Below are 21,353 nucleotides of genomic sequence, written 5' to 3' on the forward strand. Positions count from 1 at the left end.
ATCGCGTTCTCACAGAGATTGTGCGGCCGGATTCAAAACATCGTAGCGAATCGTAGCGAACTCGACCGGGAGAGAAAAGCGAAAAAGCGAACGCAGAACCACGGTAAGTCATTTAAGCATGGGCTGAAAATTCGTTCTGCTCGCGGAATTTGCGGATTTTCCGCGATTTCGCTATCCGCAAATCTTGCGAAATCGCGGTAAAATCCGCGAATCAGCGGGGACAAATTTTCAGCCAAGCACTTACAGGGTTACAGCAGCAGGTGCAAAAGTTGAAGCTAATTTTTTGTAACCTTTTACAAAAGGGTTACAAACAAATTAGCTCCAACTTGGGCACCTGCTGCTCTAAGCCTGTAAGTGCCTACTGGCGCCTCGTTGCCTACTTGCAACTATTCTCTGACCCTGCTCTGACCCTTGAAGCAGGGTCAGAGAATAGTTACAAGTAGGCAATGAGGCACCTGTCACGAAAATTAAACCTCAACAGGAAGCACTGACAGATATAAAAACAAGCATTTGTAATGCAAGAGGTCTCGCATTAGGAAAGTTTGAGCTATTGGTCTTGTAAATGCCAATTTTTTTTATTTATGTGTTGGTTTTGAAAATAGCTAAATTAATAGCTTTGTCATTTACAATGCCAATAGTTATAACTTTCGCAAATGTGACACCTATAGCATTTGTAATGCAACATGTTTTGTATTTACATGACTTAGATGTATTGATATTACAAATTACAATGGCTTTTAATTTTTTAAAATAATTAATACTTAAATAAAAGTGATTTTAATTTATAATGGCAATAGCTTAAACTTTTGTAAATAACTATTGTGAAGATTATGTTCAGTGTATTTTATTGTGACGAAAATCCAAGAACAGAAGTGAAATATTAACATCTTTTTGTGACATTTGTAATAAAGCTTGAAACATTGAGATAACATATTTGAACCAGTTGTTGTTGAATGGTTGTGCAGATTGATGCTGGGGTGGCGCTGAGTGGTGCTGTGGTGATGCTGAGTGGTGCTGTGGTGGTGCTGAGTGATACTGGGATGGTGCTGAGTGATGCTGGGGTGGTGCTGAGTGGTGCTGAGTGATGCTGTGGTGGTGCTGAGTGATGCTGTGGTGGTGCTGAGTGATAATGTGGTGGTGCTGAGTGATGCTTTGGTGGTGCTGAGTGATGCTGTGGTGGTGCTGAGTGGTGCTGTGGTGGTGCTGAGTGATGCTGTGGTGGTGCTGAGTGATGCTGTGGTGGTGCTGAGTGATGCTGTGGTGGTGCTGAGTGATAATGTGGTTCCGCTGAGTGATGCTGTGGTGGCGCTGAGTGGTGCTGTGGGGGTGCTGAGTGGTGCTGTGGTGGTGCTGAGTGATGCTGTGGTGGTGCTGAGTGGTGCTGTGGTGGTGCTTAGTGATAATGTGGTGGTGCTGAGTGATAATGTGGTGGTGCTGAGTGATGCTGGGGTAGCGCTGAGTGATGATGTGGTGATGCAGAGGGCAGAAAGGCACAAAAAGCAGCCTTCAAAGGGCAGAAGGGCAGAAAAACGAGCCTAACAGGGCAGAAGGGCACAAAAAACTAGTCTAACAGGGGGCAGAAAGGCACAAAAACGAGTCTAACAGAGGGCAGAAGGGCACAAAAAACGAGTCTAACAGAGGGCAGAAGGGCACAAAAAAGAAGGGAATAACAGAGGGCAGAAGGGCAGAAAAACAAGGGAAAAATGAGTCTAACAGAGGGCAAAAGGGCACAAAAAATGAGTCTAACAGGGGGCAGAAGGGCAGAAAAACAAGGGAAAAACCAGTCTAACAGAGGGCAGAAGGGCACAAAAACAAGGGAAAAACTAGTCTAACAGAGGGCAGAAGGGCACAAAAAATGAGTCTAACAGGGTGCAGAATGAATCTCGCCCTGCGTGTTTGTCCACAAAGATGCCACCTTTTTGTGCAATACCTCTACTCAACTGGAGTACTTTCTACTGTCTAATCAGTAAGTGCTCCCTCGTGGCTAAATGTATAGGGGCAGATTTACAATAACTGGCGCATCCCCAGGGATGCACCAGTTATTGTGCACCGCAGCTCCGCCACCCATGGTGCGCCACATTTACAATGCAGCGCACCATGTGGCAAAAACAGCACAGATGCGTCACACATCTGTGCCGTAAAAGCAGCGCATTGCTGGAGCTGCGTCGCAAGCGCGACGCAGCTCCAGCAATGCTCTGGGGGGCCCTAGCTCCCCAATGCTGCGTCAAGCCTTGCGCCTGCTTCAAGCAGGCGAAGGGTTTTGACGCAGCTTTGGCCTAATAGTGACTGAGTGAAATCTTGTAGATTTCACTCAGCCACTTTTAGGAGGCGTTCCTGCGCAGGAACGACCTCCCCTGCGCCGGAACGCCTTCTGATGGCGCAGGGCTTTACAACGTGACGCATCTCTCAGATGCGTCACATTGTTAATACCCAGCATAATGGCGCATCCATTGTGCTGCCGCTGCGTCATAAAAGTGACGCAACTGCGGCGCAAAAGAGGCGCAAGCGGCTTGTAAATCTGTCCCATAGTGCTTTTACTACACTGTAGCTGCATAAAGGGCCAGAAGATGTGTCTCCAGTGACCACGTGTGCCTGTGCCTGTGTTACAGGCACACATGGTCACTGGAGACACATCTTCTGGCCCTTTACGCAGCTGCAGTGTAGTAAAAGCACTATACATTTACCCAATGAGGGAGCACTTGCTGGATTAGCCAGTAGAAAGTACTCCAGGGCAAATCGCAAAAAAATCCGCAATTTCGCAGAAAAATTCGCGAATTCGCAGATTTTTTTGCAATTTTGCAGGGAAATCCGCGAATTCGCAAATTTCGCCCATGCTTAAAGTCATTACTGCACACGCGAGAATGCTATTGAGCGCGCAAGGAAGAAAAACTACCATGCTACGCTGTAGATTGCGAAGTAGTCGACAACTTCGAGCTCACTGCATAGCGCGAAGTTGCCGAAAATTTGCAAACTCCGTGAGCGGAGCGTAGTTCTCCGCCTAGGGTTAATTATGAGTAAAAGGTGGTCCTTAGGATAACATGGGCTTGCACCCATATCCCCTCTGAGTTGCTAGCGCCGTTTTCAGGCTCTCCCTATCGTGAAGCAGCATCATCATAGGAGTGTCTGGTCCCGTATTCGGCCCTCAGAGGGGTTCCAGCCTAGGCCCTGGTTCCCCACCTTATCCAATCCCTACTGACCTGTGACCTTCATCGCTTCTGATACATTCACTACAGTGTTGGGACCTGCATCCTGTCCTCGTTTACAGACAGGGTAAGAGAAAGTTATCCATAGTGGAATTTCCATCTACTTGGTATATCGGGACTGAACTTAGATAATGAATAATATCCTGGCTTTACATATATTCACATATTTGTATTCTTGTCTGTCCCATTGCTGTTGCCATTTAAGATTCGTCCTCTTGGCTCCTATTTGGACCTTCATCATTGTTCTCCGACGTGGACGTGACCCTTGTTCGTTTATTCCAGGTATAGTTGAGGTTTTTCCCAACTGTTAGGCTGATACCCACATTAGTGAAAGGGCGACTTATCCCAAGTAGCGTCTTCACCCTTCCCATATTTTCATTCTATTATGGGTCAGATATGAAGATACACTGATTATTTATTTTCTCTCATAAATTTCCCTAGATCTGACTTTGGGTACTCACCGGTTCCTCACCAATTCTGTGCACGACTCCCTTCTTTTATTTTTGTATGCTTTAAATTTTACCCCAGAACCTCCCCCCCTCTCCTTGTCGTATTCGTACATCCTTATATTGTATAGACTTATTCTATGATCATATTGAGAATGTATATATGAATTGTTATTTTTATGCTCCCAGGCGTTTTTCTCCTCTGTCTACCTAAGTTACTGCTCCCTGAAGAAGGTTAGAACCATCATCGGGGTCACACACCGAAACGTGCGTCGGCGCTGGAGTTTTTGTTTCCTCATGTCTCTTCCTGAGTTCGTTCATTCATGTTAATGAAAAAATATTTGTGTATAAATGAACTGCACAAACTTTTTGTATTTAATTGATGAAATGATATTGTGTTGATACCACTATTTCCATCAACTGGGTATTCATGGGGACCAATATTGGAATGTTCCTTCTGAGGGTCTGTTGGATTTGCATGTATGTTTGTTAGAACATATGAGAATGAATGAGTTTGTACTGGTTTGGTTGGGTGTACGGTTGTGTGTTAGTTGCACCTGGGCGATTTATGTATGCATTATTATCTATTAACCTCGATGTATTCATGCTTGCTGTGGTTTAATTTAATACATGTAATGTGGCTGAGTTTATATTCTTGTGCTTTGCCTCTTGGGGGCAGGTTTCTGCTGTGTGTGTATATATATTAGTGAGTAAACAGAAAAGGTTCCCTTGAGTAGAGTGTTCAATTGAACAACTAGGATCACAAAGCAATTAGCACAATTCATATATAACGTCAAAAAACACAGTTTATTAATTACACAATATATTAAAAAGAACAAGTGGACAGTAGCACCACTATACACAAGTAAAACCAATTAAAAATTGACAATAATAATAAAAGTACATGGAAATTCAAAATTGACCAGCAAAATTGATACAAATAAGGGGAACAGACAACAGTAAGACATCCAATTGTACAATACAAGGGGTATATTCAAACTCTATCTGACACCCATGTATTATGCACCGTCTTGTAATGTATCAACACAGGTGTCCGAGTTGAAGAATTATACTTGAAAATGCATCGACGCGTTTCGGTGGTAGGTTTGATTTTAAGCCACCTTTATCAAGACACTACGTTCTGTCTGTCGTGTTTCTGGGGTCAATAAGATCACACTGAAGAGTGAATATACAAGCAATTAGAATATATACGATATAGTATTCAAATTGATTAAATTATTTAAAATATTCTGCTTTTTATGGCATTCATTAGAACATTATAAACTTTACAATTTGCAGTAACATTTGCATTTAATCAAACATGCTCTATATAATTCACGATGACTTTCTTACTGGAACAACAAAACCTGTGATAGCAGTGTAAGGAAGGGTAGACTTATTCCAAATGGAAACATGGAAATTTTTCTATATACAGCCACTAATTATAGTCTCAGATGACATATGCATTTACTTGGGATATGCCCTGTAATGACTCTCCTATGCATACAAAAAGGCTGATGCTGTCAATGCAAACAAAGACATTTACATTGCATATGGAACGTTAAACATTTAGGTTGAAGACAAACATTTCTCCTAATCTCTCTCAACCTAGCTAATGATACTCTAAACCATTGGCAGTCCCGTCTGTTGAAACATTCACATTTCCCTTTCAACCTTGTGTGAATTGCATACACGTTATCCTATTTTTATGATCGTAATATAGAAGTTTTAAACAAACAGGATTCCATGTATATCCTACCTTAAGAGTCTCCCCATTGTTACCGGGTGCGAGTCCCTATTGTATGTTCAAAGGGCATTCAGGAGCATTAGGTGGCAGAATCAAGATTATATGATTGGAATAGAAAGTTATACCGCCCGTTGGACCTAAATATTTAGATTTACCTAAAAGGTTCAAGCATAACTATCTTTTATCGAATTACCTTAAAAATATTCTATATTACGATCATAAAAATAGGATAACGTGTATGCAATTCACAGACGGGACTGCCATTGGTTTAGAGTATCATTAGCTTGGTTGAGAGAGATTAGGAGAAATGTTTGTCTTCAACCTAAATGTTTAACGTTCCATATGCAATGTAAATGTCTTTGTTTGCATTGACAGCATCAGCCTTTTTGTATGCATAGGAGAGTCATTACAGGGCATATCCCAAGTAAATGCATATGTCATCTGAGACTATAATTAGTGGCTGTATATAGAAAAATGTCCATGTTTCCATTTGGAATACATCTACCCTTCCTTACACTCCTATCACAGGTTTTGTTGTTCCAGTAAGAAAGTCATCGTGAATTATATAGAGCATGTTTGATTAAGTGCAAATGTTACTGCAAATTGTAAAGTTTATAATGTTATAATGAATTCCATAAAAAGCAGAATATTTTAAATAATTGAATCAATTTGAATACTATATTGTATATATTCTAATTGCTTGTATATTCACTCTTCAGGGTGATCTTATTGCCCCAGAAACACGACAGACAGAACGTAGTGTCTTGATAAAGGTGGCTTAAAATCAAACCTACCATCGAAACGCGTCGACGCATTTCCAAGTATAATTCTTCAACTCGGACACCTGTGTTGATACATTACAAGACGGTGCATAATACATGGGTGTCAGATAGAGTTTGAATATACACCTTGTATTGTACAATTGGATGTCTTACTGTTGTCTGTCCCCCTTATTTGTATCAATTTTGCTGGTCAATTTTGAATTTCCATGTACTTTTATTATTATTGTCAATTTTTAATTGGTTTTACTTGTGTATAGTGGTGCTACTGTCCACTTGTTCTTTTTAATATATTGTGTAATGAATAAACTGTGTTTTTTTGACGTTATATATGAATTGTGCTAATTGCTTTGTGATCCTACTTGTTCAATTGAACACCCTACTCAAGGGAACCTTTTCTGTTTACTGGTTGGATTAACCCTAATTCCCTTGATTTTGGTTAAGGGGTACCTCTCACATTCTTCTACTTGTATATATATTAGTGACAATAAGCACTTTATGGGAAACAACCTTTGCAACGCAGTCATTACATCGCACAAACTTTACATAGCAGTCATTACATCGCAGCATCCGTTACATCATTACAACGCAGCCATTATATTGCATGTCATTACAATGCATGTCATTACAACGCATGTCACTAGAACGCAGGCATTACATTGCAAGTCATTACAATGCATACCATTACAATGCATAGTACCCTTACACTATCCAACATTTACCCTACTGTTGCACTCACAGGAGTTAGAATAGTAATTTTTACCCCTACACTATCCAACACTTACCCTACTGTTGCACTCACTGCAGTTAGAATAGTAATTTTTACCCCTACACTATCCAACACTTACCTTAAATGGGATGTAATGGTATGCATTGTAATGGTATGCGTTGTAAAGGTATAATGCGATGTAATGGAATGCACGTTGTAAAGGTAGTTTCTGAAAATGCGATGTAATGGCATGCAATGTAAAAGAATGCGCTGTAAAGGATGTTGCAATGTAAAAACTGTGTTGTAAAGGTATGCATTGTAAATGTATGCGTTGCAATGCACTTTATTATAGTTGTTAGGCAGTGGGGTTTTCCTTGTTTGGTATTAATTTGTTTTCCCCTGTTTCCCCTGCCTACATATCTGATCAGGGGCCTCTTCTGCGTGATTGATTGCACCCAGAACCCCTCCGGGTTGTTAGCCCCATTATGATACCGCCAATATATGTCATGTTTGGTATCAAACAACGTGCCTTCTAACCCCTGACATGAATCCTGTGTCAAGGAGGACGTGGCATGCACCTAGGTGGCGACCTCAGAAGTTGCCCACTTGGTTGCCCAGCTTCTTAGTGCTTCGGATGGCAAGCCCGCACATCCCGTGTTTGCTGCTGCCAAGACAGTAATCTGACTCCCTGTCAGGCAGTGTGGCTACTCTCAGGAGTCAGGAACAAAGTCCTGGGCGGTTAGGTGGTCATAAGTCCCTCCTCTTACATAGGCTATTGAAGTGGCACATCAAGGCGTTGAGCTTCAAAGGCTGCGCCGCCTCTGACATTCATCAGGGCTGACTCCAAGAGGAGGAAACATCCCTTTTCCTGCACCAGTCACATTTGCGCTGTGGAGGGGGTAAATTAGGTATGCAAGGAGGTGTACACACCCAGAAGGCCAGCCACACCTCCAGGGTGGGCAACCTGGTCTGTACGTAAAAGGAAGGCTACTGCCATTTTTAAAAGTGGTAGAAATAGTGGATTCTTGGTAGGAAAGGGGACCTTCCACCCTCGGATGTGGTCAGCTCAGGGACAGATTAGCTGAAGAAACTAGACGCCCATTGACTACGTGCTCCCACACCCCGAAACATCGCTAAATCTAGGATTTAAGGGACACCCCAAACACCAGAAGCTCAGTTCTGAAACATCCTGCATCGAAGAGAAGAAAGAAAAGACGTGTATTAACAATAACAGGACTTTGCTACACCAAACCAAAAGAGGGCTACTCTGTACCAGTGGAAACGATCTTGGAACTGCTTAAACAAGACTTGTCCTAGGCTAAGGCTATGTTTCCTCAGACAGAGGGACCCGTGAAAGAGCATGAATCACACTAAGACTCCCATGGGCTAGTGGCACTAGCCCCCTGCAAACTGCAGGTAAAACAATGCCCTGGATCTGAAGAATCGATGACCATCAGGACATCTGAGGCATCACCCAAATCCAGATGGTATAGTGCATTGTGGGAACTGTAGTCCTGCTTGCCACAAAGATTCAGTCACCTACCAAGTTCCCCGGGACCACCAGACGTCAAAATCATCTTTTGTTGTGCTTACCGCTGCCAAGGCCTGTTGAGCACCAGTCTACCGACTGACCCCCACACTCCACACCGCACCTATAGGGAACACCATACAACTTTCATTCAACATTAGCAGTGTTGCCATTGTTGTGCTTTTGCATTTTGTTTCCTTGCAGCACTGTGTAAGTGACAACCAGCCCTGCAGCTCCTGCTCGGCACCAAGGACAGCCAGGACAACTCTGCACCCGGACCCTCTAGGCCAGCTAAAAGTGAACTTACTGTTGTGGCCTGGTCCAGGGACCTGCTTGTCCTTTACCTCATTGGGCTCCACAAAAAACAACCTGCATTTTACCAATTGTCACTACCGCTTTTTTTCTCATTAAAAGCAAAGCAAACGTTCTGCAATACCTAATTGCTGAGATTTATGTTGTCTTGTAAAATCTATAACTCCAGTTATATGTATGCAATCCTGTTCATTTTGGTGTCTAAATTATGATTAAAATACACTTCATTTTTATAAATTGCTGTTGAATTTCTATCAAGTTATGTCAATTACTTATTGCCCATGTTGGTGCTCTGAAATACTTAACATATGTTCCTCTAGCAAAGCCTGATTGCTCATTGCTGGATTTATTAGAGTGATTCCACGGACCCTGCACCAGATAACACCAGTGGCGGCTGGTGTCAGGGTAGCAATGCAGGGAAGGGGTGGACGACAGACAATGTAGGATGACAAAAATACAATTTTTAAAAATACAAATGAGAACTTACCTGCTACATCACCACTCTTCCAATCTTTAGGCTCCACTACAGACAGTACAGGCTCCCAGACTCCCCTTAAGCTAATCTTGATGTTGCCCTCATTTCCTGATAGCAGTATCAGGATTGGCCTGAGCACCATCAATTGGTGGTCCCAGGGAAACTGGAACCTGTGCCTGCTGCCTTGATCTGACCACACAGCTTGGGTTGGCGACAACTTTAGTGCGCCTGACAGTTTGGCCAGCCTGAGATGGCCAGACCATCATGCGCATTGATACCAGTGTCCACCACTCCCGCACAGTGACAACCCCCGTGATTGGCTCTGTCTCCAAGCCTTGGCTCCGAGAGCAAAAATAAAACAACAAAAAACATGTTTTATTATAGTTTTATTTTTGACCTTTTTGAGGCTGCTGACAGGAGGGGGTGACGCTCCTCCTCCACAGCAGAAGAGCTGCAGCTGGATAATACTCTACCTTCCTACAAGCCCAGTGGCGTGGCTAGGTGGTGGGAGGAGCAATGCAGTGAGTTCAAGGTAAGTGGTTTACTTTTAAAAAATTCTATTACCCCCGCTCTTACCAGCATGGTACGTCACTTGGCTGCAAACTCAGTGACCACCACAGGCAGCAAAAGCTTTAGCAATGCCACTGTACAAGCTCTTTTGTTGCTTGCCTGCATAATGAAAGCAGTTTGCTGGTTGGGTTGTTTGCAATTCATGGGTTGTAAGTGGAGGATTTAACTTGAGAGTATGACTGTGTTCTGGGCTCTGTTGACTGTCTGCAGTTGGTGCATTTATCTAGGAAATAGCTATGTTTTCAACTGTGTTTGGAAGTGTGTATTCTCCAACATGCTTCTCATGCTGACTGGTAGTGAGCTTCAGAGCTTGGAAGCTTGTACTGAGAAACCAGTATCCCCTAGGGATTTCTTATAGCAAGGTGGGATGATGATAAATGGTGCAAGCCTTGAGCACAGTGCCCTGTTTGGCTTTTATTGTTGGATTTTACTTGTAGTTATTGCCGTCCTTTTCCTTGGGAAGCTCTGTAGGCATGGCAGAGGGCCTTGAACTTTGCTATTCTAGCTAAAGGTAGCCAGTGGAGTGATTGCAAGACTGGGACATGTTGTCTCTTGGGTGAATGCGTTGAAGAAGCTTTGCAGCAGCATTTGGATTGAATTGTATTTTGCGTACAATGAATGAAGGAGTCCCAAGGTATAGGCTGTTGGCATAGTCAAGCTTGGAGAATGCAAGCATGAAGATGGCTTACAATTTATGAAGGTAGCAAGGTATGGGAAGATGCAACATAGTGTTTTCATTGTATAGAAGGCAATCTTTGTGACATTGTTAGAATGATATATCAAGGATAAGCCTGAATACATGATTGCTCCTAGGTTTCCAACTTCTCTTGGTATTGTCGGAGGGACTTCAAGCTCCTTAGGCCATAAGCAGTAGGCTTGTAGTTTTGCCATTGTCCACATGCCATAATCTATGCATTTGCAGTGTTGTACTTTAGCTGATTCTTCGTCATCCATGTGTTAATGGCTTGAAGGCAGTCATTGAGTTTAGTATTGTAGAGGTCTTTTGGACTATCCATTTTTTAAATGATTCAGGTGTCATCTGTATAGTTGTAGCAGGTGAGGTTTTAATATTTAATTAGGTTTGGTAAGGGGGTTAGGTAGAGAGAGGATATGATGGACACCTGAGGAGTACCATAGTGTTGTGTGTGAGGAGTTTATATGAAAAGAGCGAGGTAGACTTCAATTTATGTACGAGATAAGGAGTAATCCATTTAAATAATTTTTATGGATTTCGATATTGTCTTTGTGGTGGGGTGTTATGGTGGACAGTGTCCGTTGCAGCAGATAAATCCAGAAGTACTAAGTCAGATACTCTATTTTTGTCCACTGTGAGTTGTAGACCATCCCGGATGGATATAACAGTTGATGTGAATCCGTCTGGTCTGAAACCGGACTGCTGCTCTGACAGTAAACCATAATTTTTGTTACAATTAGAGAGTTGAGTACATACTGCTCTCTCAATTTGTTTGCTAGGAATGGTCCACTTTATATTGGCCTGTCATTTGCTGGATCAGATGGGTCAAGGTTTTTCGTTTGAGGAGAGGTCTGATTTAGGAGATTTTGATCTCTGTTGGCAATTAAGCTTTTTCCAGGGACTTGTTGAGTAGGGACCTGGCTACCGCTCATGACTGTTTTTATCCTCCTTCACGTGTCGGTGCCTCTAGGAAGTAGCTGCATTTCTAAGCTTTACCGGAAAAGCAGGCATTGAAATATGGCCAAGTATTTAAGAGTAGGATCATTTACTATTTTGCCAAGTTGTAATTGTTTGTGAGAAGTTTTCTTTGTGTCATCATCGTAGTTCTAGCAAGCCAGAACTGTAAAGTGTGCAGACAAAGGCTCATAATTAACATGAAAGGATTGGAGGGTGGATGGATAAATGGATGGATTTGGATTCATGGATGTATGAAAGAAACGGTGGATATAAGGATGGATGAGTGAAAGAGATTAAGGGTGTATGAAAGGATGGATGGATGGATGGATGAGTGGCAAGGGCGGATAGATGATGAGAGGATGGGGGTGTTTGTGGAAGGATGGATGATGAAAGTCAAAATGAATGGATGAGCGAATGGATGGATTAGTGGAATGAAAGGCTGGGTCGATGGATTGGTTGCAAGGGTGGATGAGTGCAATGATGGATGAGTAAAAGGATGAATGAGTGAAAGAATGGATAAATGAGTGAAAGGGAGTGTTGAGGAGGCGGCTGGATGAAAGGATGGATAGATGAGTGAAAGGATAGATGGATGAATGGATGGATGGATGTGGTAGTGAAATGGTGGATGCATGTGTGAGAGAAAGGGTTGCTGGATAGATACATGGATAAATGAGTGAAAGGATGGATGAGTGAAAGGAAGGAGGAATGGATGGCTGGAGGGGTGAAAGATTGAATGGGTGGATGAGTGAAAGCGGGTCTGGATGGTGGATAAAAGAAAGGATGGATTACTGGATGAGGGACTCAAAGGATAGATAGATAAGTAAAAGGTTAAATGGATGGATGGAGTGAAAGGGTGGATGTATGGATAGAGTTGAAGGATAGTTGAATGAGTGAAATGAGTAATGGATGGATAAATGAAAGAATGGATTCAAGGATGGACAAGTGAAGGAGAGGAAGTATGAATGGTTGGATGAGTGAAAGGGTGAATGGATGGGTAAGTGAAAGGGTCGATGGATGGAGAATGGGAGAAGGATGGATGGATGAGTGAAAGGGTAAATATATGGATCGATGGTTTCCTGATTAGATTGCTGGATGGAGTGAAAGGCTGGATGGATGGACAGAGCCAAAGGGTGGATGTATAGACAGAGTGAAAGGATGGATGAATGAGTAAAAGGGTAGGTGGATAGATGAATGAAAGGATCGATGAGTGAAAAAATGGGTAGATGAGTGAATATAAGGATAAATGGGTGGCTGGTTGAAAGGTATGCAGATGGAAGAGTGAAAGGGTGACTGGATGGATGAATGCATGAAAGGATATATGGATGAGTGTTGTGAAAGAATGGATGAAGGAGTGAGAGGTTGGATATAAGTATGGATGAGCGAAAGGGAGGAAAAATGGATGGATGAAAGGATAGATAAACTGAAAGGATGGATGGATACTTGAAAGGATCAAAGGATGGATGAGTGAAAGGATGTGTGTAAGGATGGGTAAGTGAAAAAACAGATGTATAAGTGATCGGGAGGGTAGAAGAGTTCCATGAAGAAATGATGGACGGATGGATGAGTGAAAGGGTGAATGGATGGATGGATGAGTAAAAGGATAGCTGGGTGAAAGGGTAAATTGATGGATGAATGAGTGAATGGATTGGAGGGTGAATAGATGAGTGGAAAGATGGATGGCTGAGTGAAAGGGTAGATGGATGGATGGAGTAAAAAGGTGGAAGGATGAAGGAAAGATGGATGATTGAAAGGATGGATGGTGGGAAGAATGGATTGATGGATAAAAGTGGATGGATAAGTGTAAGCATGGATGACAAGTGATAGGCTAGATGGATGGATAGGTTTGGTGGATAGGTTTCAAGATGGATAGTTTGGTTTTCATATGGATGGGTGGGTAGGTGGTTAAATGGACAGAACGAGGATAGACTGAATGTTGGATGAAAGACTTAATAGATGCTGGAATATACAGGTAAGTAAGTTAAAAGTACATGTACAATATAGACAATTTAAAACACAATAGTTATAAAACATGAGCGATAAAGTGCAAAAGTGCAAAGTACAGCAAATTCCAAACATAAGAATTCATTTAGAAAGATAATCAAATCAAAAAAGGTACCATCATTGGTCCAGACAATTTCTCAGCTTAATAGACAATTTTAAAAATTCAGTAACTTGAAGAATACTGTCACTGTGCAAAAGTTGCAGATACAATAATGCTGGTCTGATCTGGTTAAAATTAAGTTTCTTTAAAAGATCTACCAGATAGCGTTTGCGAGGGTATTCATAAAATTTAATTAAAAATATAAAATGCAGCATATCCTGTGGAGACTTACCGTCGCAGCCACAGGGAGCGGTAGGTTTAATAAAAACATCAGTTTTTGGTCTAAACAGCAGATGATGAAAGAGATTTAATCTAAACCTTGTTAGCAAGAACTTCTCATGGGAGGTTAACGAGCCCATCAAATAGGGCTCCATCGTATCACATGTTTTTAACATAGCAAATGTTCTTACACTGGGTTTCAGGAGCTCCTCTCCTTCTCTTTTGAGCTTTCTGTTCATAAGGAAGGTACGCTTGACTGCCTCCACATCATCCTTTACTATCCTGCTCGGATGCACAAACAAGTCCAAACGGCCAAGCCTTAAGAAATTGGATTTCAAATATTTTAACCAGGGTGAGCCCATTGCCTTATCCTGAGACAGGTAATCTCTCACAATCAGATGAGTCAGTGGTATGTCCTGATTCAGCCACAGTTTTAGCCAGCAAGTCAACAGGCGTAATGAAAAAATGTCACATAAATATTGCAACCTAGCTCTTCATGTACTACAAAGTTGGATGTGCCTGCTGGGACACACAAGAGACATTTCATAAAAGAGTTTTCAGCGATCTGTAGTTGCTCACCGGCCACATAACCCCATATTTCACTTCTGTAAACGGCAGTTGCCACTGATTTTGCATTGTAAATTTTCAACATAGCATTATTAGGTTTTTCCCCAGTTTTGATGCAAAGTTAAAAATAGTACCATTCACCCTTGCCAATTCCCTTTTCTTTTTTTCAAGATGTGGACCCCAACTAAGTTTGGAATCAAAAAGGACCCCAAGATACGAGAATGAGTTCGAAATGAGGATTGCCACATCATCTATTTTAAATAAGGAGTTCCTTCTTGGTTGTTGGCCAACTTGCATGACGAAAGATTAAGAATCGTTGACCAGAAGGTCTCTGTTCGTCATGAATATTTTAAAAGCATTCAATAAAGCTTGAAGACTTCTCTCTGTTCTAGAAATTAAAACCGCATCATCTGAGTATAAAAGGACTGGAATACCCCGCCTGCCGACTCTGGGGCAGTTAGCCTTTACATTCTGCAATATGCTATCCAGCTCATTAAAAGTTCAAAAGAAAGGGGACGAGAATACATCCTTGACGCACACCCTTCCTGATGTTAAAATTACCAGTTACACAGAGATCTTGAGAATACCTAACATTAGCACTGGTTTTGCTATGTAGATCAACAAGGAAATTGACAATCCCACTGTCAACACCCTTGTCCCTCATGGACTGCCACAGCTTTCCCCTGTTAACACAGTCGAAAGCTGATGACAGATCCATGAAGGCGAGGTGGACAGTACCCTTTTGGGCAACAGTGTACTTGCTTAATATTAAAAAGAGGTTAAGGCACTGTGTAATAGTAGAGCGTCCACTGCAGAAGCCGTACTGAGAAATGGACATAATACTATTTTCCAACGCCAAGTCCGTGAGTCTCTGCAGTAGGATTCTGCCCACTATTTTAACCGTGGAGTCGATTCATGAAATAGGTCTATAACAGAGAGGACTACCCTTGTCCCCCTTCTTGAAAACTGGGACAATCGTGAAGAGCCCCCATGATTGTGGGCAGCCAATTTTAGCAGCTGCGTTAAAGACCAATTCTAATATGGGTGCCCAAAAACTGGGCTCAGACTTATATAAATCTGGAGGGATTCCATCAGGACCTGGGGCTTTCCCGGCTGTAAGTCCCATTATGCCCTCAATAACCTCCCCTCTATCAAACCTAATAGTATCACCACTGTTGCAAGGAGGAAGATTAAGATTATCATTCGTCGTGCAACAATACAATTGCATGAAGCGTGTTTCCCATTCCTCCTTTGTTATGCAGCATTCCAGACCATCCCCCAGGTCCTGGACCAATAAAGGTCTCTTTACTACCGCCCAGAATCTAGTGCTACACTTCAGGATAGAGGGGTCAAGAATCTCACTCCATGCCCCTTCTCTTAAAAATTCCTTGCGTCTATTGATAACGGATTTATATTCTTTCCTGCACTGTTGAATATTCTCCTTTATTTTGGGATTTGTTGCCAGGGCTATCCTTAAATTAGGTGACATCCTAGAGCAGTCGTAATTAAACCATCTTGGTCCCCCGATCTCTGTACGCTTTACTGGAGCTAACATCAACTGAGACACCTTGTCCGAAATATTTTGAAAAGCACTAAGGACCTGGCATGGTTCTGACCCTTCTTGAATACATTTTGCAATTTCCTCTGTACAATTACCCTTGATGTCTTTATACAACACGTCTGGTGTGATCATAGACCATTTAAGGCACCGTCTGCCGTCAGTAGTACTCAGCCTGCCAGTGATACCATTCCGACCTTCCTTAGCCACCCAGGGGCCCTTCAAATGTACAGTCAGTGGATTATGATCACTGAATTCACTATGTTCAATGATGAAAGAGTCCGCAAAAGTCTGCATTGACACAGAAAGTAAGACATAATCAATAAAGGTACCCCTTCCATGACCCTTAAAAGTTGGGATCTCAAAGCGCTTTAAGGGATACCTCAATGCCATTGTCAATGATAAATCTAGGTCATTCAGTAAGTCATTAAAAACTTCCCCCTCCGCTGTATGTTCCACATGCAAGCCCTCGGAGCGGTCACAGTGCAAATCTGAGAGGCTTTTAAACAGGGGGTCACCACAAGGGTGGACATTAAAATCGCCCATAATCATAAGATTATGGAGGTATACCTTCATTGAAGTACTAATAAATGCATTTAGTGCTGATATAGGACTAGAAGCTGTACAAAGGTTAACTGCATTGTAAAAATTTACCAGACCAGCCAAACAGTAATCTACATTTAGTACTAAACTAATAATTCCGCAATTGCCTGTTAAAACTCTGCGTATTTTGCAAGAGAGTGCTACAGAAATAAACGCGCCCAGGCCCCCTTAGGTCTACCTCTGCTAGATGCTATCACAGGAACATAGAAGGCCTTATACCCTTCAAGAAAGAAGTCACAATCCACTAACCAGGTCTTCTGCAAACAAATGATCTGAAACTGCTTAATGTACCTAACCCAGTTACAATCTGTCATCTTTGTGTCCAGTCCCGCAATGTTCCAAGAGATTACATTGTTTCCGGTCGATTTCACCTGTGTGATCTCCATATGACCCACTTCAGCAGATTTTACATTTCCTTGGCCCTTAGACTCCTCACGTCAATCACATGCCTCAAGGCCTCAGAGCAAATCAAATCTATTCTGTGTTTCCACCATAAACCCATTCCTATTTTGATTAACAACATTGTACAGGTATGGTGCTATCGGAGCCTGAGCCTGAGATTGAAACAGTGGCCTATAGTTCCTATGTTTAGGCGGGAATTTAATCAAGTGGGTACAAAAGCATCCAAGTGGACGAACACATATACTGTTCGTGTCAGACAATAAAGATGATGCTCTTAATAAAACTGTTGGCCATGTCTGAACTGGGGTGGTGTGGAGTGCAAAAAAAGATGGATTTAGGCCATATCTCTGTACTGGGGTGAATGTATGACATTGTTCTGCATTCTGCCCAAGCTCTCCACACAACTGGATTCAAGCAAGCCGGGCTGAAGACGGCTGGAATGCCAGAAACCGGTCCTCGGAAGCTTGTTTCCGGTCCAGGGAAGGCATGGCTTGGCAGTTCGGTCTGGACTGTTCCCATGAGGCACTGGGTCAGACTGATTTGCATTTGCCATGTCTGAACTGGGGTGTTGTGGAGTGCAAAAAAACGATGGATTTAGGCCCAGATCTCTGTACTGGGGTGAATGTATGACATTGTTCTGCATTCTGTCCATCAACTGTGGTTTTTGCAATTGTCACCCCGAGTGGGATGGGTATGCTCAGACGTGAGTCCCATGCTCTCCACACCACTGGATTCAAGCAAGCCGGACTGAAGACGGCTGGAATGCCAGAAATCGGTCCTCGGAAGCTTGTTTCCGTTCCAGGGAAGGCATGTCTTGGCAGTTCGGTCTGGACTGTTCCCATGAGCCACAGGGTCGGACTGAAATTTCATATGGCCATGTCTGAACTGGGGTGGTGTGGAGTGCAAAAAAACGATGGATTTAGGCCCAGCTCTCTGTACTGGGGTGAATGTATGACATTGTTCTGCATTCTGTCTATCAACTGTGGTTTTTGCAATTGTCACCCCGAGTGGGATGGGTATGCTCAGACGTGAGTCCCTTGCTCTCCACACCACTGGATTCAAGCAAGCCGGGCTGAAGACGGCTGGAATGCCAGAAACCGGTCCTCAGAAGCTTGTTTCCGGTCCAGGGAAGGCATGGCTTGGCAGTTCGGTCTGGACTGTTCCCATGAGGCACAGGGTCAGACTGATTTGCATATGGCCATGTCTGAACTGGGGTGGTGTGGAGTGCAAAAAAACGATGGATTTAGGCCCAGATCTCTCTACTGGGGTGAATGTATGACATTGTTCTGCATTCTGTCAATCAACTGTGGTTTTTGCAACTTAATAAAACTGTTGCCACATGTTGGGGATGTCTAAAGTTAACAACAATACAATCCCCACTATTTGACTTTCTAGATGAGCCAATCCAGTTCACCCTTCTGACTGAGAGTATTTGGTCAGAATATGCGATTGGGAATCCGCAATTAGTATTCAACCAAGCTACTTTCTTATTTTTTAGTGAGTCATGGGATTCCCCATGTGACTGGACAGAATGGTCTTCTGTGGTTGGAACATTAGTCAAGACAGCCACATAGGGTGCGCAGTCGGGTGGAAGATTAACATAGCGACTTCTCCTTATTTGTCTGAAATCTGATCTGCCATCATGGTCTACTGATGACTGTGCAGTCAGGTCAATTTTTGGTGGGTGTTAGGTAGAGCGTTTTCTACTGCAGGGACTTGTAGACAAGTCTGCTGTACCGACTCTCTCAAGGTCCCTGCCCTGTTTCCACTACCTTAGGTCTGACAGGTGAGGCCGATGACAGATGTGCTGATAACAGTCCACCTAGTCTATCTACCTCTAGAGCCAAGGTATATGCTTACTTGACAGAGGTCTAATCAGCTCTTCCATTTTTGCCACAATTTTTCCTCCTAAGGTACTAATTAAGAGGGTAGTTTGCTCAAACTGTGTTTTAGTACCACCCTCGTTATGTCCCTCAGAAGGACAAGAACCCATTTTAGAGCCATTGTTAACGGATGCAGCTGTTTCAGCTCTTTTTTTGTTATGCTTACGCCCCCGTTTAAGCTGTGATTTTCTACAATTTCTCACAGGTCTCGGTGCTGGCTGTGCCTGTTCTATTTCCTCAATAGAGGTATCTGGCAGATCTTCATGTGTCTCTGCATGTACCTGAGTTACAGTCGTTATAACATCCCTATTACTGATGTCAGAGTTATCGGGCATAGGTATATCCACTACTGGGAGAGGAGCCTCATCCTGTAACAGTGGAGCACTTCCCCGTCCTAGAGAGGCCCTTAGTTCATTGTTAATTTGATTAACCTTTTTGACTAGATAATTGTGCATGGTGCCCAGGCCAGAAGTAGATTTATCTGCTTTACCTCTAGACATCACGTCAGCTTATTGCTACTCTCAAAGTGAAGACTAATGTAATGGAACAGTCTGAAAGGATTCAGAGCACTTTACACGAACACCCAATAATTAAAATATAAAGTCTCACTTCAATAAATGGAGTCCTTCTCAACAGAACCAAAGTCTGTGGCCCAGCCCAGTCACTTCAGGCCTCTGAGGGCCCACCCTCTGCCCGGGCTTAGCCCGGCGCCGCCCGCGCGCGTCTCGCGAGGCGGGATGGATCTCTGCCTTTTCAGTGCCTGAGTGCGTGGGTACCGGTGGGCGTGTCACCGCCAAGGATGCTGGGGGCTGTAGTTTCCCTCGCAGCGGCTGCGTGGTGGAGCAAGCGGCGGCCGGGGACCAACAGCAGCGGTAGACCAGCATGTGCCCCGGTAAGTTAGCAATGCCCCTGATGCTGCCTTCAGAGACCCCCAGGTGAAATGGTGGATATAAGCAGGTGCATTCTAGGATCAAGGGATGCATGGATAGATTCTTAGATGGAAGAGACAAGCAACCAATTATCAGGATGGTGGCAATGCTTGCTTTGTTTGCTTTGTGCCATAGGAGCTTTGGGTCAAAGTGGGGAGTATTTAAGTTTTCTGGCTGCTCCCTCGCACATGTGTGATAGAAGTATAATGGCATTAAAAGATGGATACCTTGAACATACCTGGACAGGTGAGCTCTTGGGTAAATTAGAAAGGGTAACACAGTCCAGAAGTGAAAATAGAATGAGACATAAATGTTTAGCCAGAATCAAACTCATAAAGAAATTGTTGTTCTGCAAAAAATGTATTGAGGTATGATATTTCAAGACTTTCATTCCACATTTCATGTCTTGTAATTGTTGTGAAAGTTAGTGTGGTGCTTAGAATGTCTTCTCCACTACCTCATTGAATTTACAATTTGAAATACCCTGATTTTGATTTCCTGTGTCGCAGTGGATAATGATTTCCTTCAATTAACAGTCTTGGCCACTAGGAGGTATTAATGTATCCTTTTTGCTGAGTCAACTGAGCTCTGCCTTCTTAAATTCTTAACCCATATTTGTGTTTTTGTTGTTCCAGAGGATTACACTTCTCCAACTCTGCAGGAATTGGAACTGGAATTGATAGGAAATGCAAGTTGCTCCTGCTTGTATAACTCGTCTGACATGCATAACCTGACTGATGTGTTCCACAAGGGGATGATGTGTGCCCAGAAGAAGGATATGACCAATCTCAGATGCCAGGTACATTATTCCAAAACACAATGCAAGTGTTGTCTGGTGAAATCTGAAACTTGTGGTACATTATTATCCTTGTCGACTGTTACTGAGCAAAGCAAGGGAGCCAAACCTTCTCCTCAAAGCGGAAACATTAAAGGAACATTTTAGGAACATGGGGCTACATGTAGGTAATTGTAAATTACCGATTCGAAAATACAGAATTTTACCGATTGGGTATTTTCGAATCAGTAATTGCAATGTAGATAAAAATTCGGTAAAAATTACCGAATCGTTAAGATTCGGTAATTACCGAATCGGTATTTACCGATTCGGTAATTGCCATTCAGCCCATAGGAATGAATGTCAATTACCGAATCAGTAAATACCGATTCGGTAAAATAGGGGAAAAGTCAAGGGTGGCAGGGTGTCACTTTGACACACTGTTACACCCCTGATTAGTGCTGGTGTGCACATGTGGCACACATACATGCCCTAAGGGCATGTATGTCTATCACATGGCACAGGTGTAAATGCACATATTTGCATTTACATAGGAATTCGCTATTTACCACCAACTAATAGTTGGTGGTAAAAGTTTCGCGCACACAGTGTCGAAAGAGCATGCGCTGAATTTTGCAGAAGAGTGGGCTAAGGCGCTAGCGCCGGTTTTGTACCGTACTCACTGTGGTTGGGATAAATTCTCCCCCCGACACGAGGTTCCCTTATGGTCTATGCCACAGCCTCAACCTCAATATCCCATGCGGCGTGAAGCAAAGGCTTCCGTGACAGAAATCATTGAACAATTGGAATATCAAGGAGTAATTGAAACTTGTGTGTCTCCGATGAATAACCCACTCCTTACTGTGACCAAGCCTGATGGTTCGTACCGTTTCGTA

At 42.9% G+C, this 21,353-nt stretch overlaps 1 protein-coding gene across 1 annotated transcript in view; it reads left to right on the forward strand.

The window, feature by feature from the left end:
* The window catches only part of LOC147703588 (neurotrypsin-like), a 645,871-nt gene extending 625,246 nt beyond the window's left edge, over positions 1 to 20,625 (forward strand). The window contains exon 7 of the mRNA XM_086929519.1: positions 20,318 to 20,625. Within this exon, the coding sequence (XP_086785645.1) occupies positions 20,318 to 20,625 (308 nt within the window). The remainder of the gene's footprint in view (positions 1 to 20,317) is intronic.
* The last annotated feature ends 728 nt before the right edge of the window (positions 20,626 to 21,353 follow it).

The sequence above is a fragment of the Lissotriton vulgaris genome, chromosome 7, assembly GCF_964263255.1.
Source record: "Lissotriton vulgaris chromosome 7, aLisVul1.2, whole genome shotgun sequence".
Taxonomy (NCBI): Eukaryota; Metazoa; Chordata; class Amphibia; order Caudata; family Salamandridae; genus Lissotriton; species Lissotriton vulgaris.